General features: G+C 41.8%; 1 protein-coding gene across 1 annotated transcript; it reads right to left on the minus strand.

The window, feature by feature from the left end:
* Positions 1–1,037: 1,037 nt before the first annotated feature.
* TRARG1 (trafficking regulator of GLUT4 (SLC2A4) 1) lies at positions 1,038–26,304 on the minus strand. Its single transcript, XM_074263805.1, has 3 exons — positions 25,246–26,304; positions 6,092–6,224; positions 1,038–1,685 (listed from the first exon to the last, which is right to left on the minus strand). Exons 1-3 carry the CDS (start codon positions 25,627–25,629, stop codon positions 1,669–1,671), a joined length of 534 nt encoding a protein of 177 aa, XP_074119906.1. The 5' UTR covers positions 25,630–26,304; the 3' UTR covers positions 1,038–1,668.
* Between the last annotated feature and the right edge of the window lie 1,311 nt (positions 26,305–27,615).

A 27,615-nucleotide genomic window follows, 5' to 3' on the forward strand; every position in this document is an offset into this window, starting at 1 on the left:
GATGATCCAGTCTCTCTATACCTTGTTTTATACAGAGGAAGTCACACAGTTGAGATCCCTCACTTATCACCTAAGATGATAAGGACCTTTTTTTCTCTTACTAATTATAAATAGCTGTTCCCGAGGAGCCTTGGGGATTGGCCAAGTTTCAGACAAAAAGACAATGGAGAGAAATAGAATAACGCACTAAAATGAAGACTGCAAATTGTTCCTGCAATCATTTGCTTATTGTTAACCTGCCCTGGTAGTGGGAATATTCCTCACCAGAAGCTTCCTACTTGAAATATCTAGTTCATTTCCCTGTCCCTGAATTTTGTATTTATTTATATATCTATATGTTCTTTCCTTTCAATAGAATATAAGCTCCTTGAGGGCAGGAAATATTTCCTTTTGGTCATTGTATTCCCAACCGTTAACATAGTTCCCAATTGTTTGATTAAGCATATTCCCACTGCTGGGAAAGAAGAAATTAGGGTAAACCTAAAGGAAATTCATCAACAGACCCCAAAAAAATGTCATTCGTCATTTCTCTACCTTTCTCCTTTTGTTTGGAGATGAGGAGAAGATAGTTTCTTGGTCTTGGGCTACCTGGAACAGGTTGGTGCTTGTCCAAGAAATACAGGAGAAAGGGGAGGTACTGGGATGGATGGATCACACATTCTTTGGGTCACTGATCACAGCCTCCCTTCTCAAGCTTAAATTGGATTCAAGCCCATTTTAAATGGAATATTTTCCAAACCCAATAGTGTCTGGAACTGAATTCAAAGCCACTTAGTTCTCTAGTGTTAGATCCTTCGCACAGAATCCTTTGTTTTGGGAATGGAGAAATCGGCATTGGTCTCATATGAAAGTTTCCCTCCCTGTCCACATTGCCTGCCATAGGATTTTCTGGCTGCCATGGGAGTCTGCTCTGCCTGTGTCAGCCCCATCCTCGCCAGCTGTCTCTGAGCTCTGTGGTGCTGAGTTCAGAGGAATGAAAGGACAAAAGAGTGGGGGTAGGGAAGGAGGAGGTGGTAGAATAATGCATGCAAATGGTCTTTTTTTTTTTTTTCATCAAAAATACAAAAAAAGAAAGTCCCTCTCCTTGCCTCCTCTGCTTCTCATGACCATATTCAGGTCTGTGTTGACATCCAGAAGAGCCTTGTATTGCTTCACTGAGCCTTCACTTTTCTGACTTTCCTGACTTTGGAAGCATATTTCTTCTTTGTCTGGCAGTTTCAGCTTGTTGGTTGAGTTACATTATTGGCTGATTAAAAGGCAAACAAACAAAAACCCAATGATTTGAGCAAAAAAAAAAAAAGTCAGAAAATTTCTACGAGATATTTCCCTTTGTTTTTCAGTTTTGGAAATAAATCTCCTTTCCCCACATTTTTTGGCTACTTCTTGTCCTTTCCCAGTGGGTCCAGGTTAAAATAATCATTGCAAATTATTATTGTTGTTTCTCCTTGAAATCCAAGCCCTTTTCTCAGTCCATGGTTGAGTGAGTAGTTTAGGGGGTGTAGCATCACCACTCAAGGACTTGGGGAATAACTGCATGCCCTCCCCAAGACACCTTACACAAGATGGATGATGCAGAAGATGAGTGGTCGGGGGCCTCCTCAGTTTACTGGGGAATCCAGTCAAGGGGACACCTTATACAGTGCCTGCCTCTTTCCAGAAATTCCTGGGCTAATTCTTCTTAAAGACTGTAAGAGAAAAAAAAAAGAAACATTGAGGAGCAGAACCCTAAAAAGGGAATCAATCTGACTTCTCTGGGCCTCAGTTTTACATCTACAAAATGAGAACGTTAGACCAGATGTCCAGGTTTTTTGAGTAGTTTTTTGTTGCATTGTTTTTGTTTGTATTTTGTTATATTGTTTGTTTGTTATCTAAAACCATCAGTAACAAGGGAGAGGAGTCCCTGGCTGTGTGACTCTAGCCTCTCTGGGCCTTCTCTATAAAATGAGAGGTTTGGGGGAAAAGAAAAGAAACTGAATACAACATAATTATTATAACCAATGGAGGCCCTGAAGAAGAGCTGAGAATAGGTGCCTCCTTCCCTTGTTTGTGGAACTAAGAGAAAGGGATGAGGAATAATGTTCCTTTCAATTTCTGTTGATTGCTTTTTCTAAACTGCTTTTCCTGCCTTCTCTTTAAGTATTTATTGTAAAAGATGGCTTGCTGGGGAGATGGAAAACCCAAACATCGATAAAAAATTAAAATGGATAAGTTTAATCAGCGCCAGTTTTTAAAAAGAGAAGAAAATGAGAGAATTGGACTAAAATATCTCAAGGGTCTCTAAATCTTGAGCCTTGTGACTAATCTATAAAATGAGAAGACCATTTCCATTGCCTACTACACAGAACTGTTTGGAAGGAGGCGTTGTATCAAGCCGGATCAGATTGTGAGCTACGACTGATAGCGATGCCTTCTGTGGATGCTGAGATAGGACGCCCAGCTGCATGCGGTCTGTTCTCTTTTGTACATTGCGTGCTAACTGGTCCCCCAGTGACCACGAGAAACAAGTGTGTCTCCCTACGCGCCCGGCTTACTGCCGAAGAGAGATTTGTTTCCCAAGGGAGAGGAGAGCCTCATTTATGCTTCCAGTTTGTTTATTTAAGATTTCATGAAAGTAACACCCAGCCTTGTTTGTCACATCAGTTAAGCCACAAGGAAGGCAGGCTTCAGAGGGAGGTATATTTAGGGATCTGGGAGCCTGTTCTCTCCATTTGGGTGCTTGGGCCCATAGTCCTATGGGAGCTGAAACTGGAAGAGATTTCAGAGATCATCCTGACCCTCATTTTAGAGAGGCCCAGAGAGGATGGTCTCTTTAATTCACTTTCCATAGAACTAATTGATATTCCTAAAACTGGCTCTTGTGTTTCCCCACCCTCCCTCAAAAATTTTCATCTTCAATAGCTCCCATTTACCTCTAGAATAAAATACAGAATCCTCAACCTAGGATTTCAAACTCTCTCACCTTACTTCCCCTCTATATACTCTCCTTTCCAGTCCACCTATTGTACCACATACATAACAATCAACTTCCCACCTCCACACCTTTGCAGCTCCCTAGGGATAGAAACTGGACTTGGGATTTCATTAGTACAGGGAACTCCCTTTACCAGTACGGCAACCTTCTTTTGGAGCAACCTATGCTTTTGGAGAGTTGTCTGGAGCACTGAGGCCCAGCAGCCTGCCCAGCATGAGAAACCCAATATGTACTAGGGGTGAGATTTGAAAGCAGATCCTCTGGCCTTCAGAACCCAGACAGCTCTCTGTCCACCAGGCCAAAATGCCTGGCTTCCTTCAAAGCCCCCTCCTTTCTTCTGGTAAAGTTTTCTCCTTTCTCTTCAGTTATTTGTACCTTTGCATACATTGTATTTTCTTATCTGGGCACTGGTAACATCCCCCAGTAGAATGTTGACTCCTTCCTTTCTCCCCCAGTACCCAACACAGCGCTGTAATAAGTATAGAACTGAATTAAATTGAATCTCTCAAAGTCACATAGCTGATAAATAGCAAAATCAAGATTTGAATCCATGTCCTCCATTACCAATCCAGTGTTTTCTACTGCACTCCAGTTAACCTGTATCTCCAGGGCCCCCCACTGGAGAACTGTGGCAATAGTCATCTTCTTATTGGCTTATAGAAGGGCGGTCGGTCACCTTCTAGTCAGTAAAGAAGAATGACTGAGCTGGGGGCCCTGACAAAGATGAGGTCGGTCAGCTCAGTGGTACGCTCAGTCCAGTAAGAAACAGAGTCTAATGGAAAGAGTGTGACTCTGGGAAGTGCTCCCAGGCTCAGTTGTCTCATCCGTGAAATGGGGATATAACAATCACTCTCCCGGGCATCTTGAGGGAAAATGGCTAGGAAAGTGGTTGTTTATGTAATGGCAATGCAGAGAGAAGAGTAGGGATGGAGAGAGGGAATGCATTAGAGCCATCACGAGGAGAGATGGGCCTTTGGCTCTGCCCTGGGAGCCCTGGAGTCTCTGGGCTTCCATTCCCCCATCAGGAAGAGATTGATGTTAGTGCCTCCTGGCACCACAGGCAGGAAATTAGCTACTCAACAGCAACTGTTCCAACTCCCTGAATTCACAAACGCTGCCAGCCTCTCCACATTCAGGCCCAGTTCTGCTTTCTGTGCGTGACGCGGCTTTTGTAACAATGGGCGTTTTCACATCACTCTCAGATTTGCAAAGGATGGAGCAGACAGTTCTTATTTTTGTCCTTCCGACAACTCTGTGAGGAAGGGACATGTTATCATCCCCATTTTATAGATGAAGGAACTGAGGCTTAAAAAAAGTTAACTCATTTGCCATATAGCTGCCAAGTAACAGAGGCTAGAATTTGAACCCAGGCCAATTCCCTCCAAAGTCACTCTTTCCACTGCTTCTGTTCTGTAGATAATGCCTTTACGTATGGTGGACTTTCCAATTCTCAAATTGCTTTTTGTTCCTCAAGACAATCTTTCGAGGTAAGAATTATCCCCATTTCACAGATAAGGAAACTGAAGGATATCACAGATAAGGAAGCAAAAGAGTGAAATATTTTAGGACCATAGGATTTGGAGCTGGAGAAAATTTAGAAGTCTCAGTGTCCTAGAATCTGAGAATTTAAAAGATCTCAAGCCATCTATTTCAGTTTACAAATGTATTTATACATATATATATATACATATATATATTTACTATAAATTTATGTACATTTATATATATTTGTTTATATTTATATTTCATATTATGTTTATTGTCTGTTCATTATTTTTATATTATATTATAATATATAACATATTAATTATATTCTATTATATTAAATATTCACATATAAATAATATATAATATAAATATTATATATAAATAAGATATATAAATAATATGTGCATATATTATTTATATATCTTATATATTTATTATAATTTAGCTTATCCTGCAGTTTACAAGAAAGGAAACTGAGAATCTAAGGCAAGGTCACCCAGTACAGCAATGCATCTCAATACATAAAATCTTATGTTTAAAAAAAATCCCTTGGAAATTGGTATGGTGCATGGATGGATGGATGGATAAATGAAAAAAGCATTTATTAAATTCTAAGGTATGTCAAGGACTGTATTAAGTCCTAGGAATACAAATATAAAAGTGAATCTACTGCCTGATTCTGCAAAAGAAACTTACATCCTAGTTAAGAGGAGACCACACACGTTAGCCACAGAGGGATATTTTGGTTTGGAAAGTTATGACAATGGGTAGTGGAGTCATTGGAAAAGACAGGGACAGCCGGCTTCAGTCCACCTTCTACAAGAAGCCTTCCCCCAGCTCTTAATTTTACTGCCTTCCCTCTGCTAATTATCTCCTTTCACATGTTATCCCCCCGCATTAAAATGTAAACTCCCAGAGGGCAGGTACTGACTATTGCCTCCTTTTGGATCCTCATTTCTTAGCACAGTGTCTGGCACATATTAAGTGCTTAACCAATGTTTATCAATTAATCGTTCTGGATTCAACTCTCACCTCTGAAAAATACTGCTTGTGGGACCCAGGTCCAATCACTGAAATGTGTCAGGACCTTAGACAGCTCTCTCAGCCAGTAACTGCACAATTAGTGTTCATTTGCACCTATGGAAGTTTCTTCATTAGAACTTCCCAAATACCAATGAAATCACAGGTCTGATATTTTTTTGACCCAGATCACCCAGTCCAGCCATAACAACAGTAACTACCTCCATGATTGCATTGATAAAGCACTTTAATATGTTACCTTGTTTATTCCTAACCCCCTGTGATAGAGGTGCTATTATTCCCTCCGTTTTCTCCCCAGGGGAGGCACCTGAGCCTCAGAGAATTTCAGTGATTTGCCCAGGCTCCCCCAGCCAGTCAGCTAAGTGGGTGAAGCAGGAGACCTTGCTGTTACTCGTGCACACAGAGCCACCCTGAACACCTTAGAGAGTTCCCAAGTGTGTGACTCATCCGGAGTCTCCACCCTCACTTGCCCACTGTTTTCTGAGGGTCAGGGGTCTGCATTTGGGGGTCTCTCTTTCCTCTCTGCTGGTCTAGAACTTGGGTGTCTGCAAGGTGGGTTGGAGGACTTCCAGCAGCCTTTGGGAGGCTCACCTGTGAAGTTGACCGACACATAGATGACGATGATGAGGATTCCCAGCACAACGCAGACGATGCTGAGCAGTCTTGCCAGGCGGCCCAGCCTCCTGGCCCCATCTAGGTCTCCCTGCTGTACACTGCCTCTCGACTGGGAAGGAGAAAAGGCAAGAAAAACAGGTCACCTGCTGAGCAAGACAGTCAAGACTTGGACAACCTTGGACACAGCCTTGGCTCTAACCTGTACTACTCTCCTGTGCTCTTGGAGTAAAGAGAGGTTCAGCATCAAAGGCTGGAGATGGCCCTTAACAGGGCTGAACTCTGTTATCCCAGCACCTTCATTCCTCTCCCAGTCCTTCCTCTTGCTGCCCATGTGACTCTAGATAAGTGCCTTTTTATCATAGGATCATAGAGAATAGCAGGGACCTCAGAGAGCACTGAATCTAACCCCCTGATTTTAAAATGGGGAAACTGAGTCACAGAAGAGACAGGATCACCCAGCTAGTTAATGCCTACAGGTAGGTTTGAACCAAGGTTTTCTTGAATAAGTTCAGCACTCCATGCAGCCTCTGTAAAATGAAAGAATCCAACCACTTACTACTTGCATGATCTTGGATGAATCATCTTACATCTCTCAAATGTAATTTCCTAATTTTAAAATAAGGGAGTTGAACTCAATGACTCCAAAGGCTCTTTTCAGCTCCAGGTCTGTGCTCTTATGGATCCTGAAGGTAGAGGAAGATGTTAATAAGGAGGGCCCTGTTCTGGGATTTCCTCTATGAAGGAAGAAAACAAACACTTATTTTTTTTTTTCAAAATAATCAAGTAATCACATATTTTTAAAAAGCTCTAAATCACTATCGAGAGAAATGCAAATCAAAACAACTCCGAGATAACACTTCATACTTGTCAGATTGGTTAATCTCACAGAAAAGGAAAATGACAAATGTTGGAGGAGATGTGAGAAAAAAAATTTTGACGAGAAAGAAACATTTATTAAGTGTCTACTATGTACCATAATTTTAATGCTATACATGTTGAAATATATGTTAAACCCAATATTGTAAACATATTTATACAATTCTCTTGCTGCACAAAAAAAATTAGATCAAAAAGGAAAGAAAATGAATAAGAAAACAAAATGCAAGAGAACAACAACAAAAAGCATACAGATACTATGTTGTGATCCACACTCAGTCCCCACAGTTCTCTCTCTGGGGGTAAATGACTCTTTTCATCACAAGATCATTGGAACTGGCCTCAATCATCTCATTGTTGGAAAGTGTCATGTCCTTCAGAACTGATTGTCATAGTGGCAGCCATTTTCGTAGTGGCCAGAAACTGGACACTGAGTGGATGCCCATCAGTGGGAGAATGGCTGAATAAATTGTGGTATGTGAATGTTATGGAATATTATTGTTCTGTAAGAAATGACCAGCAGGATGATTTCAGAGAGGCCTGGAGAGACTTACAGGAACTGATGCTAAGGGAAGTGAGTAGAACCAGAAGGTCACTGTCCACGACAACTTCAATATTATACAACGATCAATTCTGATGAACATGGTTCTTTCCCACAATGAGATGATTGAGATCAGTTCCAATGATCTTGTTATGAAGAGAGCCATCTACACCCAGAGAGAGGACTGTGGGAACTGAGTGTGGATGACAACATAATATTGTTACTCTTCCTGTTACTGTTTGCTTGCATTTTTTGTTTTCCTTCTCAGGTTTTTTAAAAAAATTTTCTAGATCCAATTTTTATTGTGCAGCAAGATAACTATATAAATATGTATACATATATTGGATTTAACATGTATTTTAATACATTTAACATGTATGGATGTACCTGCCAGCTAGGGGAAGGGGTAGAGAAAGGAGGAGAAATTTTGGAACAGAAGGTTTTGCAAGGGTCGATGATGAAAACATTACCCATGCATATGTTTTGTCAATCTAAAGATATACATTTTTTAAAAAGACAATTGGTTGTCATATAACATTGCAAACAAACACTTATTAAACACCTACTACACGCCAGACTAAGCGCTTTACAAATACTGTCCCATTTGATAATCACAAGAACCCTGGGAGTTAGGTCCTGTTATTATTGCCATTTTATAATTGAGGAATATAATTGAGGAAACTGAGGCTGACAGAAGTTGTGACTTGCCAGGGTCACACAGCTAAGATGTATCTGAGATCAGATTTAAACTCAGGTCTTCCTGATCTGCCCATACTTCTAATGGAGTCCTTTTGAATCCCTTGGAATACTGAGTGCCTCTTTCATTCCCCTAAGTCACTTAAAGAGTCTGTGCCACCCCATGGAAGGAGGGAATGGAGTCAGTGTTTTATGGTGGAGAAAGCTCTGCACCTGTTGGTAGAAGAGACCTGGCTTTGTACTCTGGGAGTGATCACAGACAAGTCACTGGACTTCTAGAAAATCTCATCTATAACTTAAGGATCTTAGGCTCTTGGAGCTGGCAGAGACCTCAGAGGCCATATCCAGTCCAACTCCTTTTTACAAAGGATAAACTGAGGCTCAGAGACATCATACACAGTCAGGAAGCATCAGTAGTAGAATTTGAACCCAGGTCCAGAACCAATCCTCTTTCCACTGTATCTACAGAGTCCATCTTAGTGGGTTGTAGTGAGAATCAAAGGAAATTTGGTTTAGATTCCGAGGCTTATTGAGCTGGAGCTGGAAGGAAATTCAGAGACCCCCAAACCTAGCTCTGTCCTTTTACAGTTGAAGAAGCTGAGTCCCAGGAAGTGAAGGGATTTTCACAATGCAACAAGTGGCAGGTCCTACATTGGGTAAAGCTCTCTGGAAACATGACAATATTAGCACACTATTCTCTGTGCTAAGAACTCATGTCATGTTTCCTGTCCTGTTTCCATGTTCAGGCTGGACTATACTAGCATTCTCTGTCCTCTATAGCCTGAGTCTAGTCTGCACATGGTGCTTCAGGTCAGTTCAGCCATTTTTCAATTGAGTCTGACCCTTTGTGATCCCTTGGGATTTTCTTGGCAAAGATATCAAAGTAGTTTTCCATTTCCTTCTCTAGATCATTTTTTTCCAGGTGAGGAAACTGAGGCAAACACGGTTAAGTTATATGCCCAGGATCACACAACTAGTAAGTCTCTGGAACCAGACTGAAACTCAGGAAGATGAGTCTTCCTTCCTCTATCCCTGGTGCTCTGTTCACTGCATGGCCTACTTGCCCAATATTTAGCGCTTAGTTGATGCTTATTAAGCCATAATATGGCATGGACCTGAGGGTCATCAACAATTCATGTCTGCTGTGAGCAGAGCTTTAGGGTCAGCTTAGGGAATATCTACTGATTGCAAGAGATGGGATTTCTGCTGCAGGAGGGCCTGCAATGGCCATCATTAACTTTAGTATAATTTGAACTGGGGCACATGAGATCCCTTTATTGGCACGAAAGCCTAGGCTGGCACTGAAGTAAATCCCTGCATTCTCCATCTGTACATGGAAGAAATCCTTTCCCGTTCCCCCTGGTGAGTTGACCCAGCTGTAGCTGCTGAAGCTCTGTTTAAGTGACGTAATTGTAACCATCAAGTACAAGATCCTAATTTGGTGACCAATCATAGTAACTTTGACATTCTTTCAACAAATGAGACCAAAAGATCCAGGAAAATTATAGGTTAAGAGGGGAAAAAAATCCCATCTCTGATGTTATTTCCTGTGGGACCTTAGCAGATTTATCTAAGTATTTCCAACTGATTTTTCTCATATATAAAATGAAATGTTTGGATCAAATAACTGCTCCAGTCCCTTTCACTTCTATAATTATAAGACAATTAACATGGAAATGTTTTGCATGATTCCACATATATATTTGATTTCATATTCCTTATCTTCTCAATGATGGGGAAGGAACTAGAGGGAAGAAGAGAATATGGAACTCAAAAATAATTTTAATAAACCCTAAGCATTAAAAAAGGTAAAAAGACTAATAGTGCAAAAATATTTATAGCAGCCTCTTATGTGGTGGCAAAATACTGGAAATTGAGGAGATGCCCATCAGTTAGGGAATGGCTGAACAAACTATGGTGGAAGAATTTAATGGAATACTATTGTGCAATAAGAAATGAGGAACAGGCAGATTTCAGGGGGAAAAAAACCTGGGATGACATATATGTCAGTATATGAACTGATGCAAAGTAAAATGCACAGAACCAGAAAAACATTGTATATAGTATTAGCATTATTGTGTGATTGATGATCAGCTCTTCTCAACAAAACAATGATCTAAGACAAGTACAAAGGACTCATGAAGGAAAATGTTGCCCACATCCAGATAAAGAACCAATGGACTCTGATTGCAGATCAAAGCACATTTTTTTCACTTATTTTATTCCTTTTTGTATTTTTTTTATCTGTTTCTTCTTTCGCAACCATGACTAATATAGAAATATGTTCACATGGTGTATAATCTATATCAAATTCATTATCATTTTAGAAAGAGATCAGGAGAGAGAGGGAAAAAATTTGGAACTCAAAATCTTATAAAAATGAATGCTAAAAATTATCTTGACATGTAATTAACTGAGAAAAAATAAAATACTATTAGAAAGTGAAAAAATAAAATGAATGCTAAAAAGTAAATAAATAATCATTAAAAAATAAGTGTATGAACCAATGATCCCTGTTAGTTAAAAGTTACTGAGCCACAAAAAGTTATCAAACTGTGCATACCCTTTGATCCAGCAGTGTTACTACTGGGTTTGTATCCCAAAGAGATCTTAAAGAAGGGAAAGGGACCTGTATGTGCAAGAATGTGGCAGCCCTCTTTGTGGTGGCCAGAAACTGGAAACTACGTGGATGTCCATCAATTGGAGAATGGCTGAATAAATTGTGGTAGATGAATATTATAGAATATTATTGTTCTGTAAGAAACAACCAGCAGGATGATTTCAGAAAGGCCTGGAGAGACTGACATGAACTGATGCTGAGTGAAAAGAGCAGGACCAGGAGTTCATTATAGACTTCAACAACAATACTATATGATGATCAATTCTGATGGACGTGACCCTCTCCAACAATGAGATGAACCAAATCAGTTCCAATAGAGCAGGAATAAACTGAACCAGCTACACCCAGCGAAAGAACTCTGGGAGATGAGTGTGAACCACTACATAGAATTCCCAATCCCTCTAATTTTGTCCGCCTGTATTTTTGATTTCCTTCACAGGCTAATTGTACACTATTTCAAAGTCTGATTCTTTTTGTTCAGCAAAACAACTGTTTGGTCATGTGTATATGTGTATATATATATATATATATATATATATATATATATATATATTGTATTTAATTTATACTCTAACATATTTAACATGTATTGTTCGACCTGCCATCTGGGGAGAGGAGAAAAATTGGAACAAATGGTTTGGCAATTGTCAATGTTGTAAAATTACCCATGCAAATATCTGGTAAATAAAAACTATTAAAAAAAAGTTATTGAGCCAGTGTGGCAGTTTAAGAAAAATCAGATTTAGATTTTTCTTTTGTAACAAAACAACTGTACAAATAAGTATACATATATTGGATTTAACATATACTTTAACATATTTAACATGTGTGGGTCTACCTGCCATCTGGGGGAAGGATTAGAGGGAAGGAGGGGGAAAGTTAGAACAGAAATTTTTGCAAGGGGCAGTGTTGAAAAATTACCCATGCATATGTTTTGTCTCCTCTGTTGGAGAAAAACAGAAGCCTTGCATGCCACGAGGCCACTGCCAGAAAGCTACCACCAGGGAAGGGAGAAGGACAGAGTCAATCTAGGGGGCAGAGGGCAGGGAGGGGATTGTGATGAAGCATCATTTGATAACACCTTATTCTTAATGACTTCGTACTAAGATGAGTTATTTCTACCTTCTGAAAGAGTATCCTTGAAGTCAATGGACCTCTATATTTCAGTACTCTGGGACTTAGACCCTGGTTGCCTTGTCCTAGTTACAGTTTTCCTGTTCTAATTGTATGCAGTCATTGCAAGATTATGTGATGATCCACTATGATAGACTTAGTTCTTCTCAGCCATGAAGAGATCCAAGATTATTCCAATATATTGTGATAGAGAATGCCATTCACATCCATAAAAAGAACTGTGGAGACTGAACGTAAAAATAAGCAGACTATTTTTTCCATTTTTTTTTTACTTCTTGTGGTTTTTCCTTTTTGTTCTCATATGGAAATATGTTTAACTATTGTATATATATATATATATATATATATACATATATATATATATATATATATATATATATATAAACTTAGATTGTTTACTGCCTTTGGGAGGAGAGGAAAAAATCTGGAACTCAAAATGTTATGAGATTTTGTAACTATCTTTATGTGTAATTGCAAATGTAAAAAAAAAAAGTATTAAGTGGGGGAATATGTGTAAAAATTCTATTCTAGCACCACAGGATGGAACAGCGTCCCTTTCACAGTCAGTAAAGGATGAGGATACGGCATTGAACATCCCTGTCCTAGGACACGCCCTGTTCTTTGTCCCTGGCATAAGTTCTCAGAAGCCTTTTCTGACACTGTTTACCCCGTCATGGTCTCTCAGTCGCACGGTTTGAAAAACTGGCCATCAAAGACACAGCTATGTTTGTACCCTCCCTTTCCCCAGAACTTTCTCTAGGTAGCAGCTAGCCGGCACAGTGCAATGAGCTCTAAGCTCAGAGTCAGTTCAAAATCAGCCTCAGACACTTATTAGCTGTTTGATTCTGGCTGAGCAAGTCACTTAACTTGTTTTGCTCATTTTGTTCTGTTTGCCTCAGTTTCCTCATATGTAAAGTAAGGATAATAGCACTTACCTATTTGAGGACCAAATAAGATAATAGTTGTGAAACACTGAGCACAGAGCTGGGCACATAGGAGGCACTATATAAATGTGAGTCATTAACACTAGCTATTCTAGGTTCCTTTCTCCATTTGAGAAGATTGATTGGGAGTGCTGAGATCCTGTGAGAGGCCTTTGCCTGGGGCAGGCAGGGCTTTTCTGGGTGTCCCTTCCTAAACTTCCCAGCTGGATCAAAGGGTGGAAGATTTAGAGCTGGTAGGCAAGACCTTGGAAGTCATTGCATCTAGGAAACCAGACAAAAAGTGAGACCCAAAGAGGTGCTATTACTTGCAAAAAGAGGTGCTATCATGGAGTCTGTAGCTGAGCTGGGATTTGAACCTCCAATTTCAATTCCACTACCCTCTCCCCAATGCCTCATCAATGCTATCTCCTTCATGGACCTTTCTCTGATTACTTTCACCTCTCCCCCACAGTAATTCCTTCCTTTCCCTTGTGTTTACTATGTCTGTATCTACTCATAGCAACTTACAGATCTAAAACTAGGAGGATTTTCCAAATCTAGCCTCACTTTCTCCTTTTACAGATGAGAAAAGGAAGGGAGGGGCAGCTAGGAGGTGCAGTGGATAGAGCACCAGCCCTGAAGTCAGTTGGACCTGAGTTCAAATCTAGTTTCAGACACTTAACATTTCCTGGCTGTGTGACTCTGGGCAAGGCATTTTACTCAAATACCTCAGCTAAGAAAAAAATAAGAAATTCTATATGAAAACTAAGGGGGAAAGAGCCAGGATCCAAGGTACAGACCAAAGACCTAGAGCTGAAAGAAAGTGCAAAAAGTCCATTCAACAAACAACAGCAACAGCAGCCACTCCTAATCTCGAAAAAGCTTTCCACCAACTTACCTAAACCCACTAAAAAAGAGTGGAAGGTCTCCTCTTCTGAGTCTATTCCCCAGAGAGGTGTTATCAGTGAAGGGCTGAGGGCTGCTGGGAGAATCTGAGGTTAATTTTGTGGCCAGAAAAGCCTTTACATCAAAATTAAGGAGTGAATCATTTATATTGTTCAAGCCACTCATCTAATACAACCTATTTGTTTTACATTTAGGAAACAGCTCCAGGGAGGTTGAGTTCAAGGTCTGGCACAATATCACTCAGGTAATAGAGCCAATATTTGAACTCAGATCCCACGAACTCGGGTTGCCATATTCAGCACTCCTCCCACTGCGCTGTGTGCACATTTGTTCCCTCCCTCTCTCCCAAAATATAAACTCCTCAGCGATGGTGATTGCTTCATGTCTTTCTCACCCCAAACACTGGCCCAGAATAGGTATCTACTAAATGCTTATTAATGGATGATTGATTGATTAGTTTGAGGGAGGAGGGAAAAAGCCCAACCTCTCACTCCAAGATAGGATTTGGGAGTTTAAAACATTCTATCCCCTTAGGACTTTGTGGCATTATCCTAAATATCAAGAAACTGAACAGTGTTGTTACACTTTGCCCTGTGCTTGTAAATCCTTAGCCAATTCCCAACCACCATAGAAACCTAGAGAGAAAGCAAGTCCAGGAGTTGGGATCTCAAACCCAGATCTCCTGAATAGAAGTTGAAGTGTGAGAGGCATGGGGTGGGGACCAATAGATGACTTTCTTAAAACCCATTTGGTGGAAGGATATCAAAGACCTGGTGGAAGGATACCAGGGAGTGACATGAGTTTGAAATAAGCTGTTCAGATGATCCCCACAGCGTGGGCCAGCCAGAGGAAAGCCTAGTGAGTGCCTGAACATGGTGGATTATTTAAGCCCTGCCTCTTCCATACTTCTCTCAGAAGGTTCAGCAGGCACAGCATGAATATTGACTTCAAGCCTTGAGGAGCCTTCCACATTAGTACCTCTGACCTGTAGCTAGAGATGGTGTCTGTGAGGAGCAAGGTTCTGTCTCATCTAAACTTTGCACATTTGCAGACATTGTATAAATTCAAGAATCAATGAGCACTGAACATGAGACATCATCTATTCATCAGGGTCACAGAGAGAAGAGCCTGTTTCTGTCCGTGCACTGTGTAAACTTAGATAAGTCTCAACCTCCTGGGGCCTCAGGCTCCTCATCTGAAAGATAAGGTTGTGAATGGCAACAAGTGTAAAGGATCCTTCTGCTCTATGATCTGTGAGGCTGATTGGGATCTCTGCCCTCCTGTGAGGAGTAAATGAGAATGGATAGGGTATTACTGCTGACATAAGTGACTCACTCATTCCCCTTAATTTTGATGTAAAGGCTTAATCTAGCCACAAAACTAGCCTCAGACTCTCCCAGCAGTCCTCAGCCCTTTCTGATAACACCCCTCTGGGGAATAGACTCAGAAGAGGAGACCTTCCACTCTTCCCCAGAGGGTTAGTAAATCAGTGGAGAAGGTTTTTTAGAAATCAGCAGTGGCTTTTGTTGTTCCTTATTCTTCTTTCTCAAACAGGATCATGACATCAAGGAGATGTTGTCATGACATACAAGTAAATTGGATTTGAGTGAGAGAGAACTATGCAATGTCACCAGCCTCACTTTCCCCCCGGGTCCAGTAGCCAGATGTAGATCAGTGACTGGAGATGGCCCTGGATGCAGAGGGAGATCTTGGCCTTTTTAAGCTAAGATCTTTAACAAGCCTCAGTTTGATTGAGGCAATTCCAAATCAATAATTAAGGCTAGGTAAGAAATGAGGCAGAGAATGGCTTCTTCTCCCTACACTGAAGGACATTTAGAACCACTTTTCCTTCCAGAAAGACTGATAGGACAAATATCCATGAATCCTAGGCTACATTGTCTTTTTTGCTACTACTCATAGGTGAGACTCCACTTTGAGCCTCCATTATTTTGCAGAACTATCACTCCCTCTGCCTCTTAAAAGTCCTAGCTTTCCTCAAAGCTTAGCTCAAGTGTCCCCTTGCAAATGGTCCCCCCAGTTGCTATGGCTTCGCCATCATTACCTTGTTTTTATTTTGTACATGCCCTTCTATATTCATTTATCCCCTAAATAATGTAAGCTCCTTGAGAGTAAGGTCTATTTCATTTTTATCTTCGGGTCCCTAGTACCTAGGACAGTGCCTAGTAAGTAATAGCTTCTTAAGAATTGTTGATTGATGGGTAAATTCAATAAAAGACAATCTTACCTAGAAAGCATTCTCTCTAGTCCAGATAACATCTGTCAGGCTTTATTATTATTATTATTATTATTATTATTATTATTATTATTATTATTAACCCAAGAGGTCTAAAAGCTGTACTTATTTATTTTCTTGTTTGGCAGGAGGGATGTAAGCAAGGATAGTAATATTTGGCCTTTCCACACCAGATGTCTTGTTTTCCATGGCTTCATTTCTAAGACTGGAGGAGAGTGTTTTGGACATGGAATCAGGATAACCTAAGTTCAAATTCAGCTTCAACCACTTACAGGCTGCATAGTCATTTAACCTTTCTCAGCCTCAATTTACTCGTGTGTAAATTGAAGATAATACCAGTTATCAGAGTTTGAGGATCAAATGGAATAATGTAGGTAAAGCATTTTATAAATCTCTAAGAACTGTATTTCTAAGTGTTTGTTATTATAATTGTGGTGGTTATTTGGAGTCGGCTGAAACCTTAGATATCACTTGTTAGGTTCTTACTAGGTGGTAAGTTGATACTTGGCAATTCTCTAGCTTAGAATTCACACCTTTAGCTCATATCTTTAAAAGGAGTTCACACCTTTAGTCTTCTGAAAGGAGTTTACACCTTTGGAATACCCGCAAGCCCATTCTCTGGGAGGATCTAAGGAGCCACCAAGGCTGCCTTCAGGGAGATTGAGTTTGAGAGGTAGTCTGCAAGGAGACAATCTAGATTGGGAGAAGAACAAGACTTCCCAGGAGAACTTCAGAGCCAGGATTCAGGAAGAAGAGGATTCGAGATACTACCTTCGCTCTGGCTGGAGATACCAGAAGCCTCCAAAGAAACCTACTCCCAGAGAAAAGGATTATACAGAAAAGAAACCTCCTCCCAGAGAAGGATTACAATTGAGAGATCAACAGAACATTTACAGTCACTGAATATAACTCTTTCATTTTACAAAGAGGGAAACGGAGTCCTGAATGTTTAATGATTTGTTCATGGCCACACAAAGCAGCAGTACTAGGGCTGACACATAAACCTCCTGACTCCAACTCTAGCTCTCTTTCCATAGCTCCTGAGCCTTTTTGATGGGAAGGGGATCTTTTCCTCTCCTGCCTTGTGATCCCACATGTTGCCCCAGACACCTGTTCTCTCGATTCTTCCTTAGCTTCCCTTCCTCCCCCTGCCCCTTAGCTTTTTTGTTACAGATTCACTAAGGAGCTGCCAGCCAAGCAGGAAGCAGGCAGTTAAAGAATGCTTTTTCACCCAGGGGTGTTGCCAGCAAAGCACGGTCTGGGTTTTGGTATTATTCCCACCTGGAGAGCAGCCAGCCAGGCCTGCACCTCTGCGGCACTTTCAGCTTCCCCCTGTCGTCAAGGAACCATCTGGATTGGCGAACAAGAAGCAATGAAACTGCAGGAGCCCCTCACCTGTCCAAACTGGGCTGGAGTCTCCACAGAAACAGTATATTCAGCTAAATATTTCAAGCCCTGTCAGGGAAAAGCCAATGGGCCTCTGCTCTGAAGGGCTTTAACTTCCTCTTCTATAAAGTGGGAGATTGAGCACTAGATTGCTAGGATTCCTTCTGATTTTGCTATAATGTGCCCTAATAACAGCTAGTGTTTATACTGAGCTTTAAGGTTAAAAAATGATCTCATTTGATCCTCACAACAGCCTTTTGCTTGTAAGTGATGTTCTTATGTCCATTTTACAGATGAGTAAACCAAGGCTGGAAGAAGTTAAAGGTCCTTTCCTGACTCCAAGAATAGAATTCTGTCACTATACCACCTGACTACTCTTCCACAACATTCTATGATTCTTCTCTCCCGTAGAGCAATAAGCTTGAGGAAATGAATTATTTTTTTTCTCATTATATATCTAGCCTCCAGCACAGTGAAGGTCCCATGATGGTTGTCGATCGAGTGACTGATCCCGTAACTTGTGGGGTTGGAGGGGAATCCAGAGTTGGCTTGAACTGGGTACCACTTTACCCACTGACTCTAGCCTCTCCTCCCTGATTCTGCAGCCTCCTCTCCTCCCTCCTTCACATGACCCATCTAAGAATCCTCTCACCTTCTTGACAACCCAAATAGCCTCCTGTTAGAGTGTGTGAGCATTGTGGAGCCCTCAGGGAATGGGCAGCTTCGAAAGAGCTGACAGATGTGTGGGTTTTGTAGAGGTAAATGGAGCTTGCTTAAACTCTCCCCAGATGCTCTCCATCAAAGTCAGCCCCTCCTGGTTTTTCCCCACCTGCCATCCCTCGTCATAAATTCCTTGAATTATTTTCTGCCTCTGATGATGTGGGGGACATTTCTCAGGCCAGTGAGTGAGCTCTCCCACTCCTTGCACTTGAACCTGTCTTTTTGGAGGCTCTGTAGTATGGGAGGATTGTTTTAGAAACCGACCCTTGAGTCCAATGGCATGATTTTATGGATGAGTCCCAGAGAGGTTGCGTGGTTTGCCCTGTACCCCTTCCAGGTAGCAAGCATCAGCATGAGGATTTGAACCCAAGTCCTCCAATGCAAATGTCTCCTACAAATGTCTCCAAGTCTGGTGCTGTTCTTTCTACTACACTGTAATTTGGAGGAGCCTGAGCAGTAGGAAGGGAAGGGAACAAGCTTTTATATGGTGCCTACTGTGTGCCAGAGACTGTAAAGTGTTTTTAAAGAAATATTGTCTCATTTGATAGGTAGTAGTGCAATAGAAGTCAGAGGATCTGGGTTTAAATTCCTTCTTTGTCTCTTGAATCTAACTCTGGATGGTGGGAAAAATGAGAGCAAGTTCCCTGCCTTTTGGGCTTTCCGCACCAGCTAGCTTGCTCTTCACTGTATTCACCTTTAATTAGAGGGGATATTGTGTTAAAACAGGTGGCCAAAAGATCTGAGTTCAAATTCTGCTTACTAGTTATGGAAGGGTCACAATCTATCTCGAGGATAAAAGCACCACACCAATGAGATCATCTATGCAGCTGAGTATCCAAACACTTTCCAACTGGACTTGGGGGTACTTTTTTCTTTCTTGGGCTCCATCCAACCCCTCTGCCCCACCCCCAGTTAATGTGTTGGAGAGTTGGGAATATAACTGCAGCCATTTGATGCTATGTGTATGTACAGAGCGGAGAGAGCCGAAGAGAGCCATGAACAGACTTTCTCAACCCACAAGGAAGACACATTCTTCTTACCCATCCCTAAATCTCTTATATCAAGAAAACCTCTTTGGTTCAGGGAAATCCAAATGCATCAGTGGTGCCCTTTGGAGGAATTGGGATTTCATGGAGGAGAGGAGCAAGGAGGCTGCGTTAGACATGGAGTCATGAAATAAGCTGCAACAAAATAACTGTATGGACATGTATACATGTATTGTATTTAACATATACTTTAACATATTTAACATGTATTGTCAACCTGCCATCTGGGGGGGAGGGAATGGAGGAGAAGGAGGGAAAAAGTTGGAACAAAAGGTTTTGCAATTGTCAATATTGAAAAATTACCCATTCATGTATCTTGTAAATAAAAAGCTATAATAAAAAAGAAAATAAGCTGCAAAAAAACCAATCAATCAATAAGCATTTATTAGACATTTGTCAAGTATCAAACATTATAGTAGGTGCTCGAGATACAAAGACAAATAGTTTCTACTCTCAAAGAGACCATGTACGCTGGACAAAACACTGGGCTCAGAGTTAGGAAAATCTGGATTAGAATTCTGCTTTAGATGCCTACTGTCAAATCACTTAGACTCAAGTTTCCTCATCTGTGAAATGGGGATAATCATAGGATCTGCTTCTCAGGACTTTTTGGAGGATTAAATGAAGTCAGATGTGTATCACTTAGCAAACGTTAAATGTCAAGTGCTATTATCATTGGGAGAAGCAACAATATGATGAGGTGGCTAATAAGCTGGCCTTCCAGTCAGAATGACCTGGACTCAAGTCTTTTCTCACCCTGAGTGGCCACTCACATCACTTCCCTTAGTGCACTAGGGATGAAAAAACTGAGATTTGAAGAAATTTAAATGGCTTGCCTATGTTCACTCAACTAGGTAAATATCAGAAGTTGGATTTGAACCCAAGTCCTTTGAACTTCAAACCTTAGGAGATTTTTTAATGAAAAGATGTGTAAAAGAAAATTCAAATCACCAGTGGCCAGAAATTCTGGTGATAAGCCATTTAGACTGGCTCTTGGTTAAAAGACTTTTAAAGTTAGCCTAAGATCAGTCTAATTAATTTAGCTATCTTATTTAATTATTTATCTAATTAACTTAATTAATTATATTAGTCAACAAGTCATTCATTAAGCATGGACTCTGTGCCAAGCCCTGGACTGGGTTCTGGGAGTAGGAACACAAGTATAAAATTATAATCCCACCTTCAAAGACTTTACATTTGGTGGGGAGGGGGGGGAACTGTACAAAAGAAGATTCAAGGAAATTCCAATAGTGAGGAATTAACAGCTGTGGGGGAGAGGGGAAAGGCTTCCTCTAGGAGTTGGCATTGGGGCTGAGCTTGGAAGAGCATGAGGAATTCTGATGGACATCATAGGCAAGAAATGATGGCATTCTAGTCATGAGGGATATCCTGGGCAAGGGCATGGAGATGGGAGACAATGCCATGCTGAGAGACAGCAAGGATCACTTTGGCTGGAACATAAGAGTGCATTAAGGAAAATACTGTTCAATAAATTTGAGAGGTAGATCGGAGCCAGATTGGGGGTGACTTTAACTGGCAAACAGAGGAGCCTGGATTTTATAGTAGAGGCAACAGAAAAACAACTGGAGCTTCTTAAGCAGGTACATGGAATGGTGAGAATTGTGCCTTAGGAATATTAGTCACCCCACACAGAGGCATTAAAGGGGAGAGGAGAGCTCATAGTTCTGAAAACCTACTCACATCGGGCATGAGTTAAATAGTGAATAATATATCTATGTACCATGAAGGGTCTAGCACCCTCCAAAATCTATAAAGAAATAAGGTAGGGCACTAGGTGGTCGAGTGGATAGAGCACAAGCAGAAGGACTTGGATGAAGGTGTGAATATATATATATATATATATTATATAATATATGTAATATACTATATATTATGTATATATTATATATCCATGTTTAACTGTAGCTTACTTCAGGAAGGTGAGAATGAAAGGGGGAAAAGAATAAAGTAAAAAGTGCACAATAGAGAACAAGAAAAAAACTACAAGGAAGCAAAGAAAAGCTGGACGGTCATGAATATGTCTTCTATTATTATAGAAACAACTTTGAGAATCCTAGAAATGAAAATTTATTAATACATAATTTGAATCTACCTGGATCTGCTGGGGGCATTGCAATGTATACATGTCCAAACAGTTGTTTTGCTGTACAAAAAGAATCAGACTTTGAAATAGTGTACAATTAGCCTGTGAAGGAAATCCAAAATGCAGGTGGACAAAAATAGAGGAATTGGGAATTCTCTGTAGTGGTTCATAGTCATCTCCCAGGGTTCTTTCACTGGGTGTAGCTGGTTCGGTTGAACATGTTTAATTTGACAAACCTGTGGGACGTCCATTTAGAAATATCCAATGAGAAGTTGATAGTGTTAGATTGGCTATAAGGAGGGATGAGAGCTGGGAGTTATAAGAGCAGAAATTATAAGTGAACCTATAGGAACTGATGAGGTCTTTGAGACAGAGAGTAGAGGAGAGAGAGAAGAGGGCCCAGGTAAGAACCCTGGATTCTTGAAGAATGAGATCTAACCCGTAATCCAGACAAGGATACAGAAAAAAATGGAATGTCCAGAGACCTAACAGAACCAAGACAGCAGTATCATTAAAACCCAGGAAAGAGAGTAATCAAGAGGACTATGTTAGAGGAATATGAGAAAAAGCCATTGGGTGTGACAGATAAAAAATCACTGATCATTTTCAATTGAGTGGTGAAGTTGAGAGCAGGCTGTAAGAGCTAATAGCTAGCATCATACAGCACTTTAAAAATATTATCCCATTAGATTTCACAACAATCCTAAGAGGCAATTGCTATTCTTATCCCCATTTTACAGAGGAAGAAACAAAAAGGGATTATTAATTAATGCCTCAAATCACACAGCTAGAAAGTGTTTGAGAGTAGATTTGAATTCAGGTCTTTCTGACTCCGAATCTACTGCCTCCTGCCTACTGTCTCCTATCTACTTTCAGTCTCTTATCATAGTGCACTATTTAACTGCCTCAGAGACAAGGGAGAAGGAGAAAGGTCACCACTTCATTAGAAAGTGGACCAAAGGCGATAATGAAAAGGAGTTTTGGTGTAGAGAATAAGGGCATTTTTTTGTTTCAACTAAAAGTAGTTTGGTTCTGCCCCACCCCAGAAGAAGGAACCGACAATACCCTCCACACACACCTTCCATCCCCCACACCCACCTGGCCGAGTCAGATGCTCTAAATATGTTAAGTGTCTACCTTTTCTTTTTCCCTCTCTGCTCAAAAGATTTGCATGTTTGAGTTAGTAGACATATCCAAAGAAATCCTGTCTTGTTGTTTGTTTCTTCCTCCTGTCTGAAATTCTAATTCTGAATTCAATGACTGTCTCCTTGAAAGTGGAAGATGAGTCTGAGCACTTATTTTTTTCTCCAGGTGACAAGCTGAAACACCCCCCCACCATCCTTTTTTTTTTTTTTTTTTTTTTTTTTTTTTTTTTTTTTTTACAACAACCGTGATCCAGTGAAAAAATTGGTGCCCTGGAAGTCGGTAGATGTGGTTCAAATCCTCACCTTAGCACTTACGACTCTGTGATCTGATGCAAGGCTGTTCAATTCTTTGGCCTTGAGCTGGCTCATCTATTTAGTGAGGGAATTGGACTACAGGATCTCTAAAGTCTTTTCTAGCTCTGCATCGATGATGCTTTAACTCTATTAAGTAGAAAGTCCAAGTATTACTCCCCTTTTGCAAATGAAGAAATGGAAACTCACTGCCCTTGGTCACACAGTTAGTGATTCAGAATCCATAAGAAAGCCCCCGTCTCTTGATTCCAAATCTAATGACTACACTTGACCCAAAACTTCCACGTGCTATCCAACTCAACTTGGGAGGGGTTTTCCAGTTCAGTGGAAAGAATACCTCTGGAGACATTTGGCATGAGTTCATGTTCTCTCTTACACTTACTTCCTGGGTGATCTTGGGTCAGTCATGTCACCTCAACCTCCTTGGGACAGCTTTCTCACCTGCAAAATGAGAGGGATTGGACTAACTGGCTTCTGATGTCCCTTCTACTTCTAGATTTATGATTCCTTCTGACACTGAGATTAGGGATTCTCTTCAAGCCTCCATTTACCTTGTTTTCAGCACATAGTTTGTTTATCTGAGTTGGGGGTTATTTCTTTACCAAGTGATCCTTCCTCATGGCACTAGTATCCTTCTTCTGTCCAAGTGGATATGGATTAGGATCAGGGAGACATAAGGAAGTGTCATATTCAGAGCATTCCACCAATGACCAAAAACATTTGTGTGTTATTGTTGTTGTTGTATTTTTTTTAATGGGGAATCCCTTCCCTGGGGAAATGGAATCCAAACCAACCTCTTTGTGCTGATCTCTGGGACGACTGCACCAGAAGGCAACTCAGTCCTTAGCTGGGGAGCTGCCACTAATGCACTTGGAAACCAGAAATGGAAAAGGCCTATTAGGTCATCCATGCCATTCTCTGGGGTCCAGTTGCTCCCTGGAGGGGGTTGTTTATGTAAGTCTGTACTCCAGTAACTCATTGTACCTATGGGACATTTCTTGGTGCATGGTTAGAACCCGGTCTTAGCGAGGGCTGCAAATTTTGCTAGCCTAGGTCTCTACTAGAAATGGGGCCAAACTTTTTTTTTAACTGTAATCCTGAACCTCTCAAAAATAACTGGAGGATCTGCATCCAGAAGACTGTCAGGGCTGAATGTGGATCACAACATAGTCCTTTTCATTGTTTGCTTGCTTTTTGTTTTTTTCCTAATTTTTTCCCTTTTTGATCTGATTTTTTGTGTGTAGTAGGATAAATGTGAAAATATGCATAGAAGAATTATACATGTTTAACATATATTGGATTATTTGCTGTCTAAGAGAGGGGGTGGAGGAAGGGAGGAAGAAAAATTTGGAACACAAGGTTTTGCAAGGGTAAATGTTGAAAACTATCTTTGCATGTATTTTGAAAATAAAAAACCATTATTTAAAAAATGACTAGAGGATAAATTTCCCAGACCTGGGCACTGAAATGGGTAGCCTCCTCAATCATTCAGCAAAAGCATTTTTCAAAACAATCTGCATCCTCCACTCATATCTCTGATTTCATGCCCAGTGTGATTTAAAGCTGACTTCTCTCACTTTCTCTTGCTCACCTCCCCCTTTCCCGATAGCCCTGCAGATACACAGAGCATACTCTGACAGGATTTATTAGAACAAAATCAGATAGGCAAAGGAGACACTTGTTTTGGGTTCCCTAAAACCAAAGTATACCTGTGCTGGGCTTAACTCGACTGGTAGACCCTAGATAGGGCACTTTCCCATTTTTTGGTACAGCCCTGAGTCAGGGTTTAAGGAGCCCTATGTCTAAACCATAAACGTGACCACCACCCCACTTGCACCATGTCGGAAAATCGAGCCAGGCACAGGAAACTATTGCTTTGCACTTCTTAGTGCTTTGAGATGTAAAAAGCCAAATGAGGTCAGTGATACAAATATTTTACAGATGAGGAAACTGAGGATCACAGTGCTAGGGCTGGAAGGGACCTCGGAGGCAGTGCCACTTCATAGGAAACTGAGACCCAGGAAGGCTAAGTGACTAAGAGGAGGAACAAGCGTTTATTAAGTGACTGCTATGTTCCTGATCCTGTGCTAAGTACTTAGTTGTAGAAAGATGGAAGAAACTTCATTGGCCATCTGGTCCAATCCCCTCATTTTATAGTTGAGGAATCTGATATTCAAGGAAGTTGGGTAATATGGCCAAGGTTTTCCAAGTAGTAAGCATCAGAGATGAGCCTTTAGCCCGGCTCCTTGGACTCCTCAGCCTGGGCTTTTTCCACTCCTGGAGTACCCAGACAAGTAACCGTCAGAGCCAATATTCCAAGCCAGATCTGCCATATTCAGCATCCCTCCCTTGAGAGTACCCCCCCCCAGGGCCTTCATCCATCTTTAACAAGTCTCTCAAAGAAAAAGTGGCAGCAGTATCATAGAAAGGCGAGTTTGGGACACTCCGAGTGGGAGGTAACACTTACCATGATAGAAAAGATCAGAGGCACTATATTCAGGGGCCATACCGGGCAAAAGCAGGTGAGGATGGCCAAGATGAGGTAATCCTTTGGCATCTCCTGGTCTTGGGCATTGGAGGTGGTGGCGATGGAGGATGCCCTCCGGGAGCTGACCCTGGAAGGAGAATGAGGGGAGGCCTCCAGATGCCCCTCAGACACTGACTTATAGGGGAGACTGTGACCGTTCTGCTCCATCTCCATGGCCCCCGAGAAGGACTTGGATGCCTTCAGAGACTTGTCATCCTTGTCCTCTGCCTTGGTGAGGAGTTTCTCTGTCTCCTGTGAGTCCAGGGACAGGGCGATGCCGGGTTCCAAAGTCTTTGGAAACTGGGTCTCTGTGGTGTTTTCCATGGCTGCCTGGCTCCCCGGGTGGGCCAGCTCCTGACTCTGAGGCAGGTGGCACTGAGGCAACAGAGAACGAGGAACTGGACGGGATGTCAGATTGCCATCCCTGGCCTGGGTCGAGCAGGAGGGAGATTGTTAGGGGATGCTGAGCAGATCTGCCCAGCCTGGGCACTGGGGCACTGCCCGCTAGGGAGTGGTGAAGGTGGAAAGGCAGCCAGTTCAGAAAGCCATCTTTTTGTTTGCAGTTTGCTCACCGATCTCCTTCCTCTTGGCTGGAAGCGAATGCCTCTTATGCTAGAGCAATCTGCTGCTGCCAAGTGGAACAGTCCAGGCAGGGCAAACCAAGTTGGCAGCCAACTTTGCTGCTTTCTGTGCTGAAGCGCCCAGGGCGCGGGCAGGCAGGAGAAGCCCTGGAGCTCAGGCAGGGATGGGCTCTCTCTGTGCTCGTAGCTCCCTCTTTGAAGGCGGGCAGCACAAGGAGCCTGGCATGTGGGTGGCTGTGCCCAAGCAGAACCCCGCCAGCCTTTCCTAGCCTGCCTGTCCTCCCTCCTTCAGCCTCTTCTCCACTCCCCTCCACTCCCCCATCCATTACTCCTGTGAGGTTTTTAGTTTCTCATTCCAATTCCCTTTTCCCCAAAGGAGCAACCCCAGGCAATCGCTCTCGGTTGCTCTTGCCTCACTGGGGAAATACCCTCCCAGAGCCCAAATCGCCTCCTCCCCTCTCTCTCTCTCTCTCTCTCTCTCTCTCTCTCTCTCTCTCTCCCTCCCTCCCTCCCGCCCTCTCTGCTGTTTCATCCCTGGACCCCCTCCATCTGTGTGTGTATGTGTGTGAGGAGAAGCCATGATGGGGGAGGAGGGAACGAGAGGGGGAAAGGAAGATGCCAGAGTCTTTCCCCTGCTCTGTGGATTGACTTCCAGCTCAGTGGTCCTGGATACAATGGCAAGCTTGCTGCCGTCCCATTCATTTTTGTCCTAGCTTCCTAGGGAGAGGGCCTCCCCCCTCTGATGAAATTCAGGGGAGCAGCCTTGCTCATGAGGTTGAGCTGAACAAATGACCTGGTTCCTCTGGCCCGAGATTTCCCCTTACTATTGATTATTAAAATGAACAGCAGTTGGTCTGAAATCCACTGACTAAACAAAACATGGAGCTAACCAAGAATGTTTCCAAACACATCACTCATCCTGTCTCTTGGACAGCAGGGCTCTCTCTTTCCCTCTTTCTGTCTCTGTCTCTCTCTCTCTTTCTGTCTCTGTCTCTGTCTCTCTCTGTCTCTCTCTCTGTCTCTCTCTCTGTCTCTCTCTCTCTCTCTCTCTCTCTCTCTCTCTGTGTGTGTGTGTGTGTGTGTGTGTGTGTGTGTGTGTGTGTGTGTGTACTTTAAAGAGTATCTATCTCAAACCTATTAGTGGGAGATAAGAAAAGGAGTAAAGGAATATCTATCTTGGAAGTTGCCAAGGCAGATGCCAAAAGTTCAGCAAAAGATTCTCTCTGCACTGAGGTACAGTGAAAAGAATATCAAACATGGATTAGATGGCTTTAAATCCTGATTCTGATACTTTCTATGCCTCAGTTTCCCCATCTGTAAAATAAGGGAAGCCTCTAAAGGTCCATTAACCCTAATCCTAGGAGAGGGTCCTTCCTCTCTTAAGCTATAGTTCCTTTCAATGACCAGTGTCCAAAAAGCTATAACTAGTGAGGGACAACCGGGAGTTTACTTCAAGGCACTGACATGGGTGTGGGCCATGCTTCCTTCTCATGACAACAGTTCCTTCCTTGTCTCACATGCAGCCCTCATGACTTTTTGTCAGGTGGTCACTCCAAGGTCTCTTATCACTGGGGTTTCATTACTATGGAGCTCTTCTTTCCATGTTCTTTCCAAGTTCCACTGAGCCATACATGGGACTCTGGAAGATACTCTTTCTACTCCATCTTCCACTGCTATATTCACGGTGAAAGTGCCATCAGTGTTTGTAAGTCAACCCTTTCCTATCCTC

Source organism: Sminthopsis crassicaudata, chromosome 4, assembly GCF_048593235.1.
Source record: "Sminthopsis crassicaudata isolate SCR6 chromosome 4, ASM4859323v1, whole genome shotgun sequence".
NCBI classification, from domain to species: Eukaryota; Metazoa; Chordata; class Mammalia; order Dasyuromorphia; family Dasyuridae; genus Sminthopsis; species Sminthopsis crassicaudata.